At 36.6% G+C, this 20,501-nt stretch overlaps 1 protein-coding gene across 3 annotated transcripts; it reads left to right on the top strand.

Moving 5' to 3' along the window:
- The first annotated feature begins 21 nt into the window (after window positions 1–21).
- Window positions 22–17,564, top strand: LOC122229522 (PEST proteolytic signal containing nuclear protein). 3 transcript variants are annotated; one of them, XM_042954746.1, is made up of 5 exons: window positions 22–128; window positions 6,311–6,525; window positions 9,626–9,700; window positions 15,027–15,082; window positions 15,765–17,564. In XM_042954746.1, the coding sequence occupies exons 1-5, from the start codon at window positions 65–67 to the stop codon at window positions 15,889–15,891; spliced, it is 537 nt and encodes a 178-aa protein (XP_042810680.1). In that variant the 5' UTR covers window positions 22–64; the 3' UTR covers window positions 15,892–17,564. The 3 variants fall into 3 exon arrangements, with proteins under 3 accessions (XP_042810680.1, XP_042810679.1, XP_042810681.1); XM_042954745.1 differs by lacking the exon at window positions 22–128 and adding an exon at window positions 215–557 and having other exon boundaries at window positions 6,363–6,525; XM_042954747.1 differs by lacking the exon at window positions 22–128 and adding an exon at window positions 6,184–6,287 and having other exon boundaries at window positions 6,363–6,525.
- Window positions 17,565–20,501: the final 2,937 nt, after the last annotated feature.

Raw genomic sequence — 20,501 nt, forward strand, 5'->3', positions numbered from 1 at the left:
AATGGTTGCTGGGCGGGGCCGTGACGTCCTTGGCGTGGCTGCAGCGGAGGCCGCGGCGGGGAAAATGGCGGACGGGAAGGCGGGAGAGGAGAAGCCTGAGAAGCCGCAGCGAGCTGGAGCCGCCGGAGGTGAACACAACCCCAGCGTCGCGGGCTGCGTGGGATGCTCTGGGCCTTTCTTTGAGCGCCCCGGGGTGGGGGGAATAGGATGGGGACGAAAATGGACGGATCTGGCGCTCACCCGGCCAGGTGCTGGGCCCAGACGAGACCCGGGCACGCCCGGCGCGGCCCGCTGGGATCCGGGCCCACATCGCCTCCTTGCCGGGGGAGAGCCGACCACTGTTGGTCACCTGCTGGCCCCAGCGGAGGCTCTGCTTCCAATGAGAAGGGAGATGGGTACCAGAGAGGGGTATCGAACTCGGGGTGGGACCAGGAGCGGCAGTGCAGGAGCCGCTACCGCCACACCGGAGACGCACATCACACAAAACACGCGCACACACCCAGGAAGAGTCACCGAGCGGTGGCCGCAGGCACTGGCCACAGGCCGAGTTTCCAAAGGTGCTGGCCTCTAAGTTACACCTAGGAGTTAGTTTGCTTCTCCCTTTTCGCTGAGGTGGTGTACGACCCCGGCCTTTTCTCTTTCATTTCCAAGCTGAATACCGACCCTGTAATGGGGATGGGTCGAGGAGATGGAGGGAAAGAATACCATTGCCTGCCCGCTGGTTTAAGATGCGGGGTCTTAGGGTTAGGGTTTGGTTGCCTTTCTTCTAAGTGTCTGCTTTTTCTCAGGTTCTTGCCAGCTAACTGCTGACAGATATTTAGGTGGCTTAATAGGCTAGTGTGACTTTTCCTGTATTTTGTTACGATGTGAACTCGGATTACAGTTGTCTTCATTCTGTACTCTCCACTCTTATAAATTTGGGCCTTGTGCATGAAGGGAAAGAAACATCTTTCCAGGCGCCCGCCCATTCCCCCTTTGTCGTAACAAGGCAAGTAACTTAACACGTGGGAGGTGATCATAATGTCTTGAGAACGTTTTAAGTATTACTCTCTATTCTGACTTCCTCAAGTCTTATCCCTGAAGTATATAAAGAAAATACAGATTATTAGCATATGAAAGCAGTTACTAGGACCTTATTAACATGATGTTTAATGTGAATTGCCTTGGGAATAAAAAACAGCAGTTTAAACCATCTAGTACTACCTCGTTAGGGATTTTTTTCCCCCCTCAAAAATTATCTTGGAAATTATTGAGTAAAATTACATTAAAAATTAGTAGTTTGAGGAAAAACAAAGATCTGTGACCTAAAGAATTTTACCTGGCTTTTAGACTATCTTTTAATTTTGTAAGATAGCTTTTTAAGTGTCTTGAGAGTATGGGAGATGTGTTTACTGTGTTGCCAAAATGTACTTTAAGTGTCAACATAACTCCACTGTGTAATTTATCCACCACCTTTTCAGTTAGGGATAATTAGCTGTATAGCATGAACATTGATGTTTTTATTTTAGCATATTTTTGTGTGTGTGGTGGTGGTATAAAATTATCTTGGGTGATTGATATCAAAAATTTTATGGTATCCTTGGTGATTTAGAATAATATCCCTTAATAACTTCATCATAATTTGCCTTGGATTTGCCTGCCTTTACAAGAAAATGGTGCTGTTGCATATAAACCATTTTTGAATGTCAGGTATTTTTAATGAATTTATACAGAGGAATCATAGCTAAAACACTTAACACTGTGTATGTTGCTGAATTGCTAATTTTATGGCAAGTGGTCACTACTTTCAAACACTATCAAGCTTGTCTTAGGGACTTACCTAGAGATTATTCTGATTTTTAGTTCCTTTTGAACAGTCCAGTAAGTTGGAAGTGTATTTTCTTATAAGTAGTTATGAATGAATTTATGTCAGTAAGAGAAGCTACTTACTTGAGCTTGCTCTCACCTTAAAGAAGGGGGGGCAGGGGAATAAGGCTTTGGGCAGATTTTTTTTCTCCTTTGGCTAAATTTTTGTAGCTCCTTGAAATAGAAATTTTAGAAAAGCTGTCCATATCATAATCATGGCCACCTCATGCTGTTTCAAGTTATCTAAGAACTACTTGAATGAAATTGACATTTATTATACCAGCCACTAGGAGGGTCTTGAATATGTTCTCATTTAAACTGCTTGTCAGTCCTTTTGGAGAGGTAGCTGTGTACTCTTTTATCAAATGAAGAAGCTACCAAAATACAGATGGATCATGAAGAATATACCCTTATGGAGTTAAAACTTTATTAGCTAATTTTTTTTTCAAAATAAGGTAACTTTGTCCTCCAAAGCCCTCCTTTCCAACTATTCAGTGGAAAAGAAAAAATGCTAGTACCATGTATAATTTGATTTCACATTAATCTACATACTTTGTTTGATCGGAATGAATACAAACTCAATAAAATCCCTTTTATTAAAATAATCCTTGATAAAGAATCTAGTACTTTTATATAATTTTATGCATTTATATTTTGCTGTAAATTGTTTTGTGATTTTCTTATTTTTAAAAAACTGAGCACATATTCTTTAAAATGTAAATTGCCGGGCGCCTGGGTGGCTCAGTCAGTTAAGCGTCTAATTCTTTGTTTCGGTTCAGGTCATGATCTTGCGCAGTCCCTGAGTTCAGGCCTGCACTGATGGTGCGGAGCCTGCTTGGAATTCTCTCTTTCTGCCCCTCCCCTGAGCTTGCTCTCATTTTCTCTCTCTCTCTCTCTCTCTCTCTCTCTCTCTCTCTCTCAAGATAAATAAACTTAAAAATAAATAGGGGTGCCTGGGTGGCTCAGTTAAGTGTCCTACTTTGGCTCAGGGTTATGATCTTGGGGTTCTTGAGTTGGAGCCCCCATCTGGCTCTCTACTGTCAGTGATCCTCTAGCTCCCTCTCTCTTTCCCTCCCCTGCACTCTCTCTCTTCTCTCTCCCTCTCTCTCTCTTAAAAATAAACATTTTTTTAAAAAGCATTAAAAAATAAATAAAATAAAAGTCACATTCTCTGCAGCATGGATATTCTGACAGATGACTGTTGCTTCTCCCTCAGAATCTAAAAGTTCCAACCTTGAACTACTTTTAATGAGGGATGTGTAGCGAGATTCAATGAATAGGAAATAAAGAGAATTTCAAATCCCTATTAAAAACAAAGAACAAGAATGTAAGTCATATTGCTAAAATTTTCACATTGCCAAACTATGGCCATCTCAAAATTTTTTCACTTTCCAAAATTCAGCAATCTCATTAAATAAATTGAAAACAGGAGTTCTTGATTAAAAGCTCCCAAATGCTAAAGTGCAGAACATGTTGTATTTAAAGATAAACACTTTAATGGACCTTGAAATTAGTGTTGATATTTAATGGAATATTTCAAAGCTCAAATTAGGTTGAAATAATTTTCTCTTCTGATGAACTATAGATTTGTAGAAACTGTGACAACAGTCTCATTGATAATATGGATTTGTCTGTCACATTTTTCTGTTTTCATTGCTGTTTCCATTTGCTGTATTTCCTAAATGTTTTGTGTATTTTACTACGTAATTATTAGATTACCTAAAGAGAAAATAGCAGCTCCAATCCATGTGATACATTGAGCCATTTAAGGCTAAGTAATAAGTACTAATAGTACACCTACTTTCCTTCACTCCCTTTCCCCCATCCCTTTGCTGAAGAGCGGATGTTTTCTAAAGTTGTTGAGTATTTACAGTTGTTTAAAAAAAAAAAAAAAAAAAAAAAAAAAAAAAGCTTCTTGAGAAGAGCAAGGCCAAAGAGTTATTTACTATGTCCAAAAATAATTGCTGGATCTGGAATCAGTCGTGTTTAGAAATGACCTACTAGACATAGCATGTTTCATCTTCAGTGTGGACCTGAAATGTGGGTGGTCTTAATAGTGTGCCTCTTAAGGTGTCAAGAGGGCAGATAAAAATAAAATTGAGTTGCTGCCAGTTGGTTACCTAATTAATGGTAGTTTTCCCAACTTCCCCGTTCATGCTACCTTTTCTACAGCAGTGTCTATAGAAATCTTCCCTATAGCATCATGGGATTGGACAGATAGTATTGTTTCATATATTATCACATACGAGTTCAGCCAGTTATCACACTTAATTGTACTAATATTATAGTAAGATTTATGTTTTTCATTTTGTTTCATATTTATGCTATCGTTTTTCTAGATTCTTTGTTCCAGAATTTGTGGGTAAAAGGAGACCTAGAATTAAGAAAAGATAGGTTTTTTTTAAAGAACTGGAGATCTTGAGTAATTATGCATAGTTCTTGGGTCACAGTTCAAAAGCAGAGTTGTATATACCACAGTCAAGACTAAATGTTCTTTATGCTATTTGATGTTTTCTAGAGTTAGTGTTTGCACAAAATTTGTGCCTTAATATATATAGTTTCTTTTTGTAAACCCAGTGCATTTTCTATATGTTTATATGTGTTCCCACACGTAGAGACTGAGTTTTCAATTTTAGCTGTCAGTCACAAAGAAATAGTTATTATTGTTTAGGTTCTACAGTATAATTCATAATTGATCAAAACTATAAACAATGCAAAAAAAAAAATTTAAAAAAAAAAAAAAAAAAAAAAAGGGGCGCCTGGGTGGCGCAGTCGGTTAAGCGTCCGACTTCAGCCAGGTCACGATCTCGCGGTCCGTGAGTTCGAGCCCCGCGTCAGGCTCTGGGCTGATGGCTCGGAGCCTGGAGCCTGTTTCCGATTCTGTGTCTCCCTCTCTCTCTGCCCCTCCCCCGTTCATGCTCTGTCTCTCTCTCTGTCCCAAAAATAAATAAAAAACGTTGAAAAAAAAAAATTAAAAAAAAAAAAAAAAAACTATAAACAATGCAGAATGAGATTTAGAACACTGCTTTTAGTTATAAACTGATGTTGGCATAATACTGTCTTATTTTTAAGAAATTCTACATTTATTTCTGTATTTCAACTATTGAATATTAATCTTACATTCTTCAGGTGCTTTTGTAATTTCATATCTAAATAAGTGACTGGCACCTCCAGCAACCATTCCAGTGCTATCTTTGTCTCCTGGGGAAATCCCAAAACCTAATGCTGCTTAATTCCTCCTCATCATTTTTATTATAACTTTCACCGCTGTCCAAAGGGGATAGAGTTCCTGTTGTCTTTCCTATAAACGAAATCAAATGTTCTGTTCAAAGTGCTTATTAATTTAGAGACCTCATCATTCCAGAAATATATGGATTAAGATATATAGTCTCTGGATTTTTTAATATTACTTGTCCATCTATCTGTGTTTGATTTCCCGCTTTCCCCCCATTCTAGAAATGTCCTGTTTTCTTAACAGTTGTCAGGGATATTGCTTAGAGCATCTTGTCTTCATAAACTAGTGTAACAGAAAACATTCTCTAGGGTGAATTGGGGCAAGAAAATAAAATTTTTAATAATCAACCAAACTTCTTCTATCTTACATTCCAATATATTAAGTAGCCTTCTTGTGCAAAGGACCAAAGATACTCAAAATAAAAACTTACTGTTACCATTCATTGATTAATACAGACTCAAGCCAAATCATTGAAAGCCCTCTTACATTCCTAGTCTACATATGTATGGCTTCTACTATTTGAAATTATAATTAGTTCATCTTTCTTTCATTATAAAAAGTAGTGTATGAACCTAAGTATGATCGTTAAAACAGATGATAACCAAGCTTTCAAAGTAGAATTAAGTTACATTAGAGGGGATGACTTGAAGGCTTCCTTGAGTTTCCTTTTCAACTCTAAAAATCGTGTGAGAGGTACATGAGGCACACATCACTCAAGAAAATTACTCCAGGCTGTATTAGCACTGTAGTTCAGGTAATAATGGACCATTCATAGCTAGGTACTTTGTGTAACTAGTAGTACATAATTGAAGAATGTTAGAATTTATTAGTCAAATGTGTTTTCCTGTGATGTGGACTAATATTCACAAGCTAGTTTGTGTAGAAGAACCTACAGGCCTTAATTTCTAAAAAGCAAAATTCCACAAATAATTAGATTATTAGATAACTTCTATAATAGTGTTTAGTTGAAGGGTCTTACATTATATGAACTCTACGTTTATAATTTTAAATTGCTCTGTATTTTATGCTAGTTAATTCATGGGACCCTCTTCTACTGCCACACAATCTCAGTTCCTGCTGTACACTCTAACACAGTGGAAGAGACTGTTGGGTCAGTAGGTGACACCTGCAGAGGTATCTTCCTTATAACGATGCTTTTTGAGGTTGCTGCTCCCATCAATCTGCTCAGTAAAAATAGCTCATCTTGGTAAGTTGTTTCGACTTCACCAGGACCTGAAGAAGAAGCAGAAAAACCTGTGAAAACTAAGACTGTTTCTTCCAGTAATGGAGGGGAAAGTTCCAGTCGCAGCGCTGAGAAGCGATCAGCTGAAGAAGAAGCTGCAGACCTCCCAACAAAGCCTACAAAGATCTCCAAGTTTGGATTTGCCATAGGTAGTCAGACGACAAAGAAAGCCTCGGCCATATCCATCAAACTTGGATCAAGTGTGAGTTGTTATTTGATCTATATGGTGTGCATAATGGGGCTTAAGAATTTGTTTTGGAAACCTGCTTTTATGGGGTTATGGTAAATTGAGTGTAAAAAGGTACTTTGGTACATGAACTTACATGTTAAGTATTTAAGAAGTTATTAGCTCTATATTCAAGAACAATATGGATAAATTATAACTGAGTAAAACTTTTTCAAAAAGGTTTGGAGTATGAGAAGGAGCAACTATTATAGGGAATATATGATTTATAAAGTAACAGCTTAGAATTTTTCTCAGTTGAGTAAAACCTCCGAAAAACATTTTCAGAAAGAATTTCATTTTTTTTCCTTATTTTTCAATTCCAGTAATATTAAAAATAATATTTCTAGAAATAAGTACTAGTGAGATACTGCTTGATAAGAAGAGCTTCCTGGTCACTTTACTTTGGAGCTACAAATGGACATTGAGTTCTATATATCCAATGACAGATCAACTTTTGGTCCCTTGTTTTAAATATAAACCTTAAGTTAATAATTAACTGTGGAGTATCTGGAAAGTTTTGAAACCATAGATTGAAGCTTATTACGAACTTTTGATATTTGACTAATTTTGACCTACAAAAGTGACAATTTCATATGCTTCAACCACATAGGTCTTTCAGAAAAAAATGTTACTTAAATAGTGTACACTGTTGGCTTTAGAAAATAGTCACATTCTTGTGTAAGGAGAATAATCCTAAAATTACTGGGATTACTACTTTTGAGTTGTTTATTCATGTCTGTTCTGTGAAAATTAATGCTTATTTGCCAGGTGCACACAGCTTTATTCTGTGTATGATGTTCATTCCAAGATCTTAAAAATATGATATGGATCAAGTTCCTACTAGAGTCAATGTGTTTGAGTTATACTTACAGTTTTAGAAGAGCTACCATTTCTCAGGACCTCTACTCCTACCCTATGTTGTTTTGCTTTTTCCTATTTGTTTTCTTTTTATTCCTTTAAAAAATTCATTCCAAACAAAAGACATTCTGCTTATAACTTCATTACTTCATGACTATTCTTCCTATTTGAGCTGATTTCTTTTTGTTTAATACATTTTTTTTTATAAAGTTGCATAGACCTAACTGTATAAGTATTTGTGTTTTTCTGATAGTCATTCAACATGTATTCTCAGACACACTTTAATATAGATATTCCTCTCGATAATAGATTCTGCTGTGGTTCAACACACCCCTAAATTAGCAAATCCCTACTTTTTCTAAATCATTGACATGATGTAGTAATTACTCCTCATTTTAGAAGGGAGGGTTTTGTTTGAGAAACTCTACTCAGTAAAACCTTCTTAATCTTTGGAAAACAAAAACTTGTTTTCATAAAATAAACTATAGTATAACCACAGTTGTCTTAGGGAGGTGGGATGTAAGATACAAAAAAATAGTTGAAACTATTGCTTTTATTATATGATATGAAAAGATAGTTGATCAGCAGATATTTGTGTCATATGTGTATGTACAACATCAAATACCTGACATCTTTAAAAGAATAAAGGGTATTTCTAGAGTCTTTATGCATAATCTCCAAATTAATGGTTTTTATTCCTTCAAAAGCAAGCATTATTGACAAAAGTGTTTGTGTTATAAAAAGAAAGCGTGGTTCATTTTGTTTCAGGAGATCAGAGAAGATTTCACTGATGAAGTGATGCTTGAGTTGGCCTTAACTGTATAGACAGGAGGCAAAGGGCATCTCGGATAAAAAGAATTTCATGCAAAAGTAGTTTAGATGTGAAGCCACATGGTACATTCAGGAAAATGTTTGTAGTTGGAAATTGATATGCAAATGTAGGGATGAAAAGCCCCCTAAATGAGACCATGGAACCAAATCATAAAGGACTTGCATAGTTTGGTTTTATTCTTTAAGTTCTAGTGGAGCTATGAAACTGTTGTAAGGAAGCTTAACCCTTAAACAGATGTGCATTTTAGAAATATCACTTTAGTGCCATTATAGAGGAGAAAATTGAGAGTAGGGGGTGGTATTTCTAACAGTAGTTCAGGCAAGTAATGCTAAAGGGCCTTAGGTGTCCATAGTATGGTAGTTGATGGGAAGGCAGAGGGAGACGTAAGTCTATTAAATATTTAATCTACAGGACTTTATGATAGAGTGCAAGTTGAAGAAAAGGATTTCTGGCTTAGGTACTTAGAACACTGTCAAACTAAAGTACCCATCGGAGCTCTTAAGTGGAGCTCCAGTAGGCATGTGACATTCTATTTGGGGGTAGACATTTAAGATTTGGTAGTTAAAACCATGGGAGTGAATGGAGTTGACCAGGGAAGTACAGAGAAGGAAAGGTCACTAAGAACAGAATCTTGGGTATGTGTTATTTAAGGGGGGAACAGGAGGAAACAAAGAACAAAAGGTCAGAGAATTAGAATAGCCTATAAAAAGCAGTGTCAGAGAATTCAAGTTAGGAGTGTTTTCAAAAAGGAGCTGGTGATTAGAGTCAAAAGCAGCACACCAGTCATTGGTGACCCTACAGAATCAAGGTCACCTGATTCTAGGTGAGTGAGGAGCCATGGGAGAATCAGGGAGGAAGCCTGATTGCAGTGGGTTGAAGACCAGATTGATGGTGAGAGGATGATGATAGGGCAGTTTACCTCAAAAACTTAGGTTGGATAGAAGAGAAACATTTACAGGCTACAGGGCAGAACACTAGTAGGGAGAGGAGTCTTGGTGTCTTTTATGTTCTTAAGTCACACTGCAGTTCATTCTTGGCCACTGTGGGCAAGTACTACTAATCATTTACCTTTACCTTTACCAGGTATCCCTTAGCTAAATGATATTAAATTACAGATCCTGACTAGAAAATCTTTTACAGGATGAAAACAAATGGACATATCGTTAACAAATGGACATATCGTTAACAAATGGACATATCAATGGACATACCCATTGATAACCACATTTGTAAAAAGAGAAAATGGAGTTCTTTAAAGTTTGTTCTAAGTTCCTTAGTATGTTTCTATGAAAACATAAAATTGAATCTTTGAAGATAAATTATTTGTATCATTAAACAAGCCTGTGTAAACATTATGTGATACTTCTTAATGTGTTTCTTCTTCAGAAGCCTAAAGAAACTGTTCCAACTCTTGCTCCAAAAACTCTTTCAGTAGCAGCAGCTTTTAATGAAGATGAAGATGTAAGTTGATCCCTAGTTTTGTTTATTTTACTTGAACCAGTTCTTTAATGAAGTTAGTGGCAGGTTGTAGGTTGCGTTAATGGTACTAGTGAATTTTCTTTGTAATTCTGAATAGATTTTTTGTGATGCCTGCAAAATCTGGATATTTCTATTTATGTGGTTGTAGGATTACTTAAAATATAACTGCCTTTGGGGGCAATGACCTTAAGAATCAAATCAACAAATGCTTGATATATATGTTGATATATATATCATATATATGTGCTAGGAAATATGTAGGATCCAGGAAAAGACAGATTTAATGCTGCTGCCTTTAATAATTTTATAGTTGGAGTCTTAGTGTTCAGGCATCCTGCATTCATTCAGCTTACAAAAGACAGCTATAGTGTTTTCTCCCATGAGGAATAGCTAATAGTGCAGGTGATTCTGCTAGAAGTTCTGTTCATTAAGCATGTGTTCCAAAGTGAGCACGAGTTGCTTATCTGCTATTCTCTTAGACAGTCTTAGCTCTTTCATGCCTCTCACAGTGTCCCTCTCTTCTTGTGCTTATGAATAACATATGGAATTTAAAGCATCATTTTGACTGATTTTTTTTCTTTGGTCTCTGACTTCAGAAACCTAACCCCCTCTTAAGATGTGACCCCATTGTATAACAATTAACTGTTAACAGGGTACATGAGTAATTGCTCTCAAAAACAATATGGAGAAGAATTACACATTCAGAGGAGCACAGTGTGGGCTGAAATAATTGGGAAGAACATAAAAGAGAAGTAAGAATTGGATACTAAAACATTAGGCAGGGTTTTGACAAACCAAAGAATACTTTTATAAGCTAAGACAAGTCATAAATACTAGCAGCTGTATTTGTCTGGACTGGAGATTTCTGTAGACGTTTGGGCAAGGATAAGTATGGAATGATTAGAGCCCAGATCAATAGGTAAAGAATTGCTGTGGTTATCTCTGGATTCTTTGCACTTAACTCATTGCACACACTTGAGCAACTTTTTTTAATGTTTATTTATTTTGGGGCAAGAGAGAGAGAGAGCGAGTGAGCATGAGCTGGGGAGGGGCAGAGAGAGAGGGAGACACAGAATCTGAAGCAGACTCCAGGCTCCGAGCTGTCGGCACAAAGCCCGACGCAGGGCTCAAACCTACAAACCGTGAGATCATGACCTGAGCTGAAGTTGGTTGCCCAATCAACTGAGCCACCCAGGCGCCCCTGAGTAATTTCTATATGCTAGGCACAGTGAGATTGCAAAGATAATTCAGACATGTCCCTCCAGGAACTCAGTCTCATAGGGCATAAAATAGTACAAAATGAAACTCAAAAGTATACAAAGATATGAAGTGATAATGGAAATTCAAGGAAGGAAGAGAGACCAAGTAACTAGATGCCAGCACTGAACCGGCAGTGGGAAGACCTGGATTCTTCTCCTGTCTTGTCCAGTTACTGACTAGTAGAAAGCCTGTGAAACAAATCACTTTACCTTTTTGGAGCCTTCGTTTTTCAGTTGTAAAATGAAAGGTCAGTTTAAATCATACATTTTTAAACTACTTGTCAGAGTTGTAGGATTCTGTGGAAATGTCTATGCAGACAGCTCAGAGCCTGGAGCCTGCTCTAGATTCTGTGTCTACCTCTCTTTCTGTCCCTCCCCTACCCACACTCTGTCTCTCTCTAAAGTAAATAATAAAACGTTAAAAAAAAAAAACTAAAAAATAATATCCCATGTTTTCTGTTATCTCTAACATTCTTGAGAGATTAGGTAGCTTTTTGCTATGTACAGAATGTATGAGAGAAGGACAATATACGAAAAAGGGAACAGCCTGTGTGAAAAGAGAGGCTGGAAATGGTAAACACCTACATGATAGTAATGTCTTTTTTTGAATGCCTAACAATTTGGGTCTTTCCATATAACTTTATTTTATCCTCCATATATTCCTATGAATCATGCGATGTAGTTATATTCCTCTTTGGCAAATGGAGAAATTAACAAGTTAATGATGGTAAAGGATATTAATTTTAACTTGTCTCTTAGATAAAAGAATGTGTGTATCTAAAATCATCTGGTTTTTCCTTTTTCTGCAGAACATAAGTAACACGGGATATATATCTGGGCCTAAAATATATTTGACAAAGAGGGCATCCATTTAATTAATTTTAAATTTTAAAAATATATTTTTCATTGTTACCTTTTTGGTCTCCTTTAATTTGGACAATTCCTTGGCCTCTGTTCCATGGCATTAACATTTTTGAAGAGTCCAGGCCAGTTATTTTGTAAAGTTTTCCTTCGTTTGAATTTGTGTGATGTTTCCTTATGATTAGATTCACATTACTTACTTTGGCAGGAGTACCACAGAAGCTATGCCAAGTTCTTAATGCATCATAATCAGGGTGCACATGTTGTCAATATGTCCCATTACTGACGGTGTTAACTTTGATCTTTTGGTTAAAGTGATGTCTGCCAGATTCCTCTGCTTTTCAAAAAAAATTTTTTTAATGTTTATTTATCTTTGAGCATTAGCAGGGGAGGGGCAGAGAGAGAGGGAGACACAGAATCCAAAGCCGGCTCCAGGCTCCAAGCTGTCAGCACAAAGCCCGACGCCGGCCTCGAACTCACGAACCACAAGATCACAACCTGAGCCAAAGTTGGTACCTTAACCAACTGAGCCACCCGGGCACCCTTCTGCTTTTCAGATTATTGTTTTACCTTTTGTAATTAAAGATTATATGGGGGGGGCATCTGGCTGGTTCAGTTGGTAGAGCTTGCAACTCTTGATCTTGGGGTTTATATTTGAGCCCCAAGTTGGGTGTAGAGATTACTTAAAAATAAAATCTGTAATTAAAAAAAAAAAATACAAGGCACCTGGGTGGATCAGTCAGTTAAACCTCTGACTTCAGCTCAGGTCATGATCTCATGAAACGGGCTCTCTGCTGTCTCTGCTGCTCCCCTGCTTGTGCTCTTTCTCTCAAAAATAAACATTTAAGAAAATAGTAATAATAAAAACATTCTCATGAGTGTTAACATCCATTGAGGGATTCCTACCAGAATCAATTATGATTTTTCTTCTTCTTTTATCTCTTGTATATTTATTGTCTCTTACTAGAAGGAAGAACTTCCCCTTATTTATGTAAGTGTAGGCTCATCAGTTCTTTATTCAGTAAGCTATAATGCTTGCCCCAGATTTGACCAGTAGAAACCCCTTTAGACTAGATCTTGAAAACACTTTTTAAAAAAAAATATTTAGAGGTGCCTGGCTGACTCAGTAGTAGGTAAGCGCGCATGACTGTTGATCTGAGGGTTGTTGGAGCTTACCTAAAAGGGGGCTTGGGGGTCACCTGTCTGTCTCAGTCAGTAGGATGTGCATGTGACTCTTCATCCTGGGTCATGAGGTCAAGCCCATGTTGGACTTGGAGCCTACTTTAAAAAAAAAAAGAATATTTAGCTCAGCAGCAACATTTATTTGACTTACCAGTCAGTTAAGCCTCTGACTTAGGCTCAGGTCATGATCTCACAGTTTGTGAGTTCGAGCCCTGCATCAGGCTCCGTACTGACAATGCAGAGCCTGCTTGGCATTCTGTCTCTCTCCCTCTCTTTGCCCCTTATCCGCTTGCTTGTGCACGCTCACTCTCTCAAAAATAAATAAACTTAAAAAAAAAAAGAAATTTAACTTACCATATATCTTTTCAACATTTATGTAAGTACTAATGAATGAACTTTCAAGATTTTCGAGATATCTTTATAGTGAAGGAGACGTTTTTAGAAGGAACAATACCATAAAGTTACTAAGGTTCTTTGCTTTGGCGTCCACCTCTTTTGCTATTTATTAGCTTTGTGACTTTGGACAAACTAACCTTGTTTACCTCAACTTTATACTTTTTTTTTTTAATTTTTTTTAATGTTTATTTATTTTTGAGACAGAGAGAGACACAGCATGAACAGAGGAGGGTCAGAGAGAGAGGGAGACACAGAATCTGAAGCAGGCTCCAGGCTCTGAGCTGTCAGCACAGAGCCTGACGCGGGGCTCGAACTCACGGACTGTGAGATCATGACCTGAGCCAAAGTCGGACGCTTAACCGACTGAGCCACCCAGGCGCCTCTACCTCAACTTTAAAATGCAAATGCTCAGCCAGTTGAGCAGCCAAATTTTGTTTTTTTTTTTATTTTTAAAATGTTTATTTGTTTTTGAGAGAGAGCACGTGCTTGGGTGCACAAGTGGGGGAGGGGCAGATGGAGAGGGAGACACAGAATCCGAAGCAGGCTTCAGGCTCTGAACTGTCAGCACAGAGCCAGACATGGGGCTCAAACTCAGAAACAGTGAGATCAGGACCTGAGCAGAAGCTGGCCACTCAGCTGACTGAGCCACCCAGGTGCCCTGAGCAGCCAACTGTTTTGATTTCAGCTCAGGTCCTAATCCCAGGGCCTTGGGCTCCAAGCTGAGTGTGGACCCTGCTTGAGATTCTCTCTCCCTCCCTCTGCCCCCTCTCCCCTACTTGCGAGTTTTCACTCTTTTTCTCTCAAATAAATAAATAAAATGCAAGTGATGATAAGATTTGTTAGGGTTTATTTGTTTGGGGGACGGGTTTGTTTTGTATTATTTTAGGATGTGATTAGGGTTTTATTTTATTTTAATGTTTATTTTTGAGAGAGCTCAAGCAGGGGAGGTGCAGAGAAAAAGGGAGACAGGATCTGAAGTGGGTTCTGTGCTGACAGCTCAGAACCTGGAACTTGCTTCAGAGTCTATGTCTCTGTCTCTCTCTGCCTCTGCCCCTTCCTCCCTCTCTCTCAAAAAAAAAAAAAAATTAAAGATAGTGCATATTAACTTTAATTTTTTTAACATGTATTCATATTTGAGAGACAAAGACAGAGCGCAAGCAGAGGTGGGGCAGAGAGAGGGAGACACAGAATCAGAAGCAGGCTCCAGGCTCTGAGCTGTCAGCACAGAGCCCGATGCAGGGCTGACACTCATCAACCGTGAAGATCATGACCTGAGCCAAAGTCGGATGCTTAACCGACTGAGCCACCCAGGCACCCCTAAAGATGGTGCATATTAAAGAATTTAGCACAATGTGTATGTGTAGCATAGTAAGCAAATGGTTTTGGTTCTAGAATACCAAGTTTTTCCAGATTTTTTTCTTTCTGCAAAATCAACACTTGAAGCTGTGTTTCTTTTTAAAATGTAGTTAAGATAAATAATTTTTTTCCTTTTACAAAGATTTACAGTATTGAAAATGCTAAAAGGCTTAGATACAAATTTAGTATTATGAGTTAGCAAGTGAATTTTAATAAACCTGTAATGAGTCATCTCTGCTTTTTTTCCCCTCCAGAGTGAACCAGAGGAAATGCCTCCAGAAGCAAAGATGAGGATGAAGAATATTGGAAGGTATGTGCTTTTTTATAAAGATTGTAGAGAATGATCTTTTAGTGTTCAGACTTTTCTTAAATATTCGGGCAAAACAATTCTGTGAGCTGTCAGTGATGTTATTTTCCCTTCTGGTAAGAGAAAAGGAGTACCTTCCTTTCATACGGGGACCCAAAGTAAGACTTTAGACTTACTGTCGAACCCAGTCTAAATACCCAGTTTGTATGTGTGTACACACACACACACACACACACACACACACACACACACATTTAAAAACATGTAAAACATAAAATTGAAGTAAATATGACACAAGTCCACAGTGGCACTGAACCCTTTTATATGTAATACATCTTCATGTTTTTCTTCGATTTCATTTTTTATAGATGCTGATGGCAAGCCATCAGTTGATTTTATGACCCTGTTAGTGGGTTTCAAGCAACAGTTTTAAAAACTGTCACGGTTGCCACCCTTAGCTATGTGTCAAAAGTACCTTACATGTTTGTTAAAACTACAAATTTGCTTGGTCCCTCTTCAGACCTACTGAATCTGAAATTTTAGGAATGGGTCTTATAGAAAGTATTTTTTTTTAATTGTGTAGGGATTTCTGATGTTCAGCTTGTGTTCATAATAGGTACTAAACAAATATGTTTTGAAAGGCCTTATATAACTTTTAAAATAAATTTCCTGTCTTTTAACACAGGGATACACCAACATCAGCAGGACCAAACTCCTTCAATAAAGGAAAGCATGGTTTTTCTGATAACCAGAAGCTATGGGAGCGAAATATAAAATCTCATCTTGGAAATGTCCATGACCAAGACAATTAAATGATGTGTTTTGAAATTGGGTGTGGGGTGGGTGTAAAGTTAAAAGGAACAGTTTCCTTTTTTAAAGAATGGTATAAGACTATCTTTGGAGCCGCCTTTTTTTTTTTTTTAAAGATTGAGTGGTACACTAATAAATGAGAGTTTGAAATTAGAGGTAATTTATGTTTTATATACAGATTTCAAGACATTTGCTAATTTTGTAGTTTCATGTGATTAGTTTCCAAAGGTTACAGATAATAAAAAAATCAGAAATGGTACCTTTCTAAGAATTGCATATTTTTTTAGACGCAATTATTAGCACATTAAGAGGGACGCAAAAAGCTATTGTCTATTTAAACTGCAAGCAATTACTCTTAACTCCCTTATTACACTGAAGTGTTTGGCTCCCAGGAACAGCCTTATAGAGAGGGAGTATTGTATTGGGAGGAAAATGTTACTGGACTATTGACTGAAAGTACATTAGATAAAATTAAAATACAGCCTTTTTTTTTTTTCCTAATGGGCATTTGTTTCGTTTCAAGTCATCAAAAACTAGGTATTGCATTACTATCAGTTGGTACAGATGCTTAGCTCTTGAAAAAAAATTTTTTTTTTAATTTTATGTAAATTGTTGAGTATTTGAAATAGCCCACTTCACCTTAACGGGTCTTGTCTACCTTCATTAGTCTTCAAAGACCATTTGCTACCAAAGTAAATCAGTATTTTGAATGTGCTTCTCTTCGTTTTTGTTACTAGTTAGTTGCTGCAAGCATTTCCACCAGATCTTGAGGCAAATCATAAGGAAGCTGTTTCTTTTAAAATACAAACCACCACCAAAAATTTAAATGTACATAATACTTAAATATGTGGCTGTTTTTATTTTTTAAAAAGTAGAAACACCAAAAAGACAACATTGTATGAAGATGAAAATGAGAAAGATGCACTTTCTATAACTTTGTTAAAGCTTAATTTAAGTTACTAACTTGTGAAAGCAAATTTGATTTGAACTTAATACAAGAATTCTTTATTTTAGGACAGTACTGTGGTTTATTTGAGTGTATACATATTAACCAATGGCCTCTCAAAAGCACATTTTAGGTACTGAAGATAAAAAGAAAATGCATCTTTAAACATATTTTATGGAATCTTTGACCACATATACGTTGTTAGATCTGTGTATTGTAGGTTTTTTTTTTTTAATTTTTGTATATGAATTCTTTTTTAATGTGATAGTTAAACACATCTTTAAAAACCTAGTCACAGATAAAAGAAACAAAAATTGAAAATTCCTGCAATGTTTAATTTGGAGGCAGCTTCAGACTATTTTATTGGTGGGAACTACTCGCCAAGCTCTTATTACTTATTAGTAATAACTCCAGAGAAGCAGCCTGTATATATTCCTAACACTTGTTCATTTGCATTTAAGTTTAGAGTAAGCCCCAAGTAAAACAATGGAAATGTATATAGAACTATTAGTTCTTACATGATTTAATTATATCAAGATACATGAATTTAACTTGCTTTAATGTAGGCAAACTTTCCACTTTTGTCCATTTTACTGTTTATGTTAAAATAACATCCCTCTCCTACATATTCTTTTCTTGACTCAAATATTAGCCTAAGGTCAAGATGGGAGAGAAACGACTGAGATGAATGTCTTTACTAAAATACCAATAAATTTGTCAAACTCAATAGTGTTCTTATTTTCTATTCTGCTTAATTGTCGCTGGGTTTTTTTGTTTTGTTTTTTAATGTAAAAGAAGAGACAGATATTATGATTGTTGCTCTTTTCCAGATTGTTGGCCAAAGTAAAGGGAGTTTTAAAACTATTACTTAGTGGAGTCTTCCTAACTTAGCACATAGTTCTATAGCATTATAATATCTGGGGTTGGAAAAGACTTATTCCAAATCCTCCCTCTCCACTGCCAAAGTATTGCCTGTCTTGTGCTGTAGAAAATCCTGCTAAGGCATACCTTTGAAAATCCCTAAGTGTTAGAAGGTATTCTAGTGTCTACCATCCATTAACTCCATGTAATATGTTTTCTGAATGTTTCTAATACTGCTTCCCAATAGATCAGGTCTTAGTAAATAAAAAAAAATTGAACTCCACTTTAGAATTAAGGTTAACTCTAATTTGAATAATTACAAATGAAGGCTGAGTTTCAGATGTTGTTCCTTAACTCTAATAATCAAGGTTAGCTTGATTTAGTTTGGAGGGGTTGTCCAAGTTACTTTTAAGTGAAGGTACTTCTTTTGAATTTTAAACTTCATTTTGAAAAGACTTCAGACTTTGAAAACATTGCAAAAATATTACAAGATATTTCCATGTTCTCCAAGTGTTAACATCTTCAGTAACTCCAGGACAGTTATCAAAATCAGGGAATTAACATTATTACATTACCTTAATGTATCACCTTATACTGTTGTTCTACAGATCTTTTTCACATTTCACTTTTTGTTCCACTAATGTCTCGTCAAAGATCCACTTCATTATCGTACATTGTTTAGTTGTCATCTGTCTCTAGCTTCCTTAATCTGAGACACTTCTTCAGTGTTTGTCTTTCATGACCTTAGACTTTTTAAAAAGTATAGGCCAATTATTTATAAAAGATTCTCAGCTAGGGCCTTGCCTTCTGTTTCCTCATGATTAGATTCCATGTATGCATTTTTGGCGAGAATAGCACAGAACTGCTGTGTCCTCAGTGTAGCAGCAAGAGCATGATGTTAATTTGTCCCGTTGCTAGTAATGTTAATTTTCATCACTTGGTTAAGGTGGTGTCTGTCAGATTTCTCCACTGTCAAATTACTACTTTCTTTGTAATTAGTAAGTATCTTGTGGAGAAATTCTTGGGATGGTGTAAGTACCCTATTTCTCACACTATTGCCCACTTAATTGGCAGGCATTCATGGTTCTTCTTTGTCCCCCATGGTTCTTTTCCTGAAACAGTTGTCAGTGTAGTATTGGCCAAATGATGATTTTCTGTTTCCATCATTCCTTCTACTTTTAGTAGTTGAAATTCTGTTGTGAGGAAGGTTTTTCCCCCATTCATTACACATTTATTTTATTGATAATGGGTCCGTGTATCCTTACATTATACTATAGGTTACAACCCATTCCTACCATTATTTACTTTGTTACCCAGAATGTCCCAGATTTGCCCATGTGAACTCTCTCCAGTTGACCCTCATGTCTTTTTGACATCTCCAACTTTTAATACTCCCTTAATTTCTGGCAACAAAAGATATACTGGACTCATCTTGTATTTTCTCCAGCCCTGGAAACTGATTTTTGTAAGTATCCATAGTTCCTTCTATGAAACAGTGGTATTTAGAAACCAAAATCAACACTAGATGTAGTCATCGGTACTGAGGTATTATTGCTTCTAGCCTGCTTAACAGAGCTAGAAAATGTATGTAATATATACATCCATTTCTAAGTCTATATGTGTGTTATAGGTATGTGTATACCATATGTGTGTGTATATCCATTAATTCATAGTGATACTTCTAATACCAGACCAATACCACAGAGTTCATTATAGTCTTTCTCTTTTTGAAACTTTTATCCAACAGTAAGAAATCTGACTTTGTAATATGCTCACTTCTTTTATTTGCTTAATTTCTAGGATACATGTAAGGTACTTTCAGAATTACTAGTTCATCTATCTACCAACGAAAAACAGCCTAACAGTGCAGTATTTGTCTATAGTTCCCTTTTTTTACTCTTCTAGTGCATAATCAAAATACTGTTTTACAAAGTAATGTGGGTTCTTTTCTCTGCTCCCCCTTTCAGTATCGTTATGTTATTGATTTGTAATGCAGATAGTTAATTTGGTTTTGTTTGTATTTCATAATGAATGCTACCCATTCTTTGTTAATCTGTTTGGTTTTTTGTGTTTTGTTTTTTTTTTGTATGTAAAACATTAGCATAGTTCTAAAAGTTAGAACTATACAGAAAGTGTCCCTCCTCTCTATCCTTTCTGTCTTCTCCTTGTAGCCTTTCTGTCCCGCTTGAACTTATTCCCTATAGGTAATCTATCTCTAGTTTCTGTATTATTCTTCCTATGCCTCTTTTGAATAAATAAATAGCTGAGTGGATATTATTTCCCTTTTTTTCTTACATGAAATGTAGCATGTTTTAGTTAACTCTTTTATATTTTGGTGGTTTTTTTTCTACTTTACAGTATACCCTGGAAACTATACCAGTTCATGGAGATCTTACTCCAAAAATGTTTTTAACAACTATATAGTGTGAATATACTACAGTTTATGTAAATACTCTTCTGTTCCATTGTGTGACTATACTATAGCTTATGCAATTACTCTTCTATGTATGGGCATTTAGGTCCTTTCCAGTATTTTGCCATTACAATGCTATAATTGAATAACCTTGTGCATGTGTATTTTCATATTGTTGGAATGTATCTTCCTTCAGGTAAATTCCCAGAAATAGGATTGCTGGGTCAAAATATATAAGTGCATATGTACTTTTATTAGATATTGCCAAATTCTCCTCCAAAAGGGTTGTACCAGTTTGTTTTCCCACCAGGAATGTATGAGAGTGCCTCTTTTCACAGCCTTGCCAACAGGATGTTTATGTCATACTTGGTAATTTTTGCCAAATCTGATAG

This window comes from Panthera leo, chromosome C2 (genome assembly GCF_018350215.1).
Source record: "Panthera leo isolate Ple1 chromosome C2, P.leo_Ple1_pat1.1, whole genome shotgun sequence".
In the NCBI taxonomy this organism is placed as follows: Eukaryota; Metazoa; Chordata; class Mammalia; order Carnivora; family Felidae; genus Panthera; species Panthera leo.

Bases quoted from the DNA above. Each gene is read 5' to 3' on its own strand.
- LOC122229522 (XM_042954745.1), top strand. From the start codon at position 220: ATGGACGGATCTGGCGCTCACCCGGCCAGGTGCTGGGCCCAGACGAGA. The intron at 6,526-9,625 runs GTGAGTTGTTAT...TTTCTTCTTCAG, and splicing joins CCATCAAACTTGGATCAAGT to AAGCCTAAAGAAACTGTTCC. The intron at 15,083-15,764 runs GTATGTGCTTTT...CTTTTAACACAG, and splicing joins AGGATGAAGAATATTGGAAG to GGATACACCAACATCAGCAG.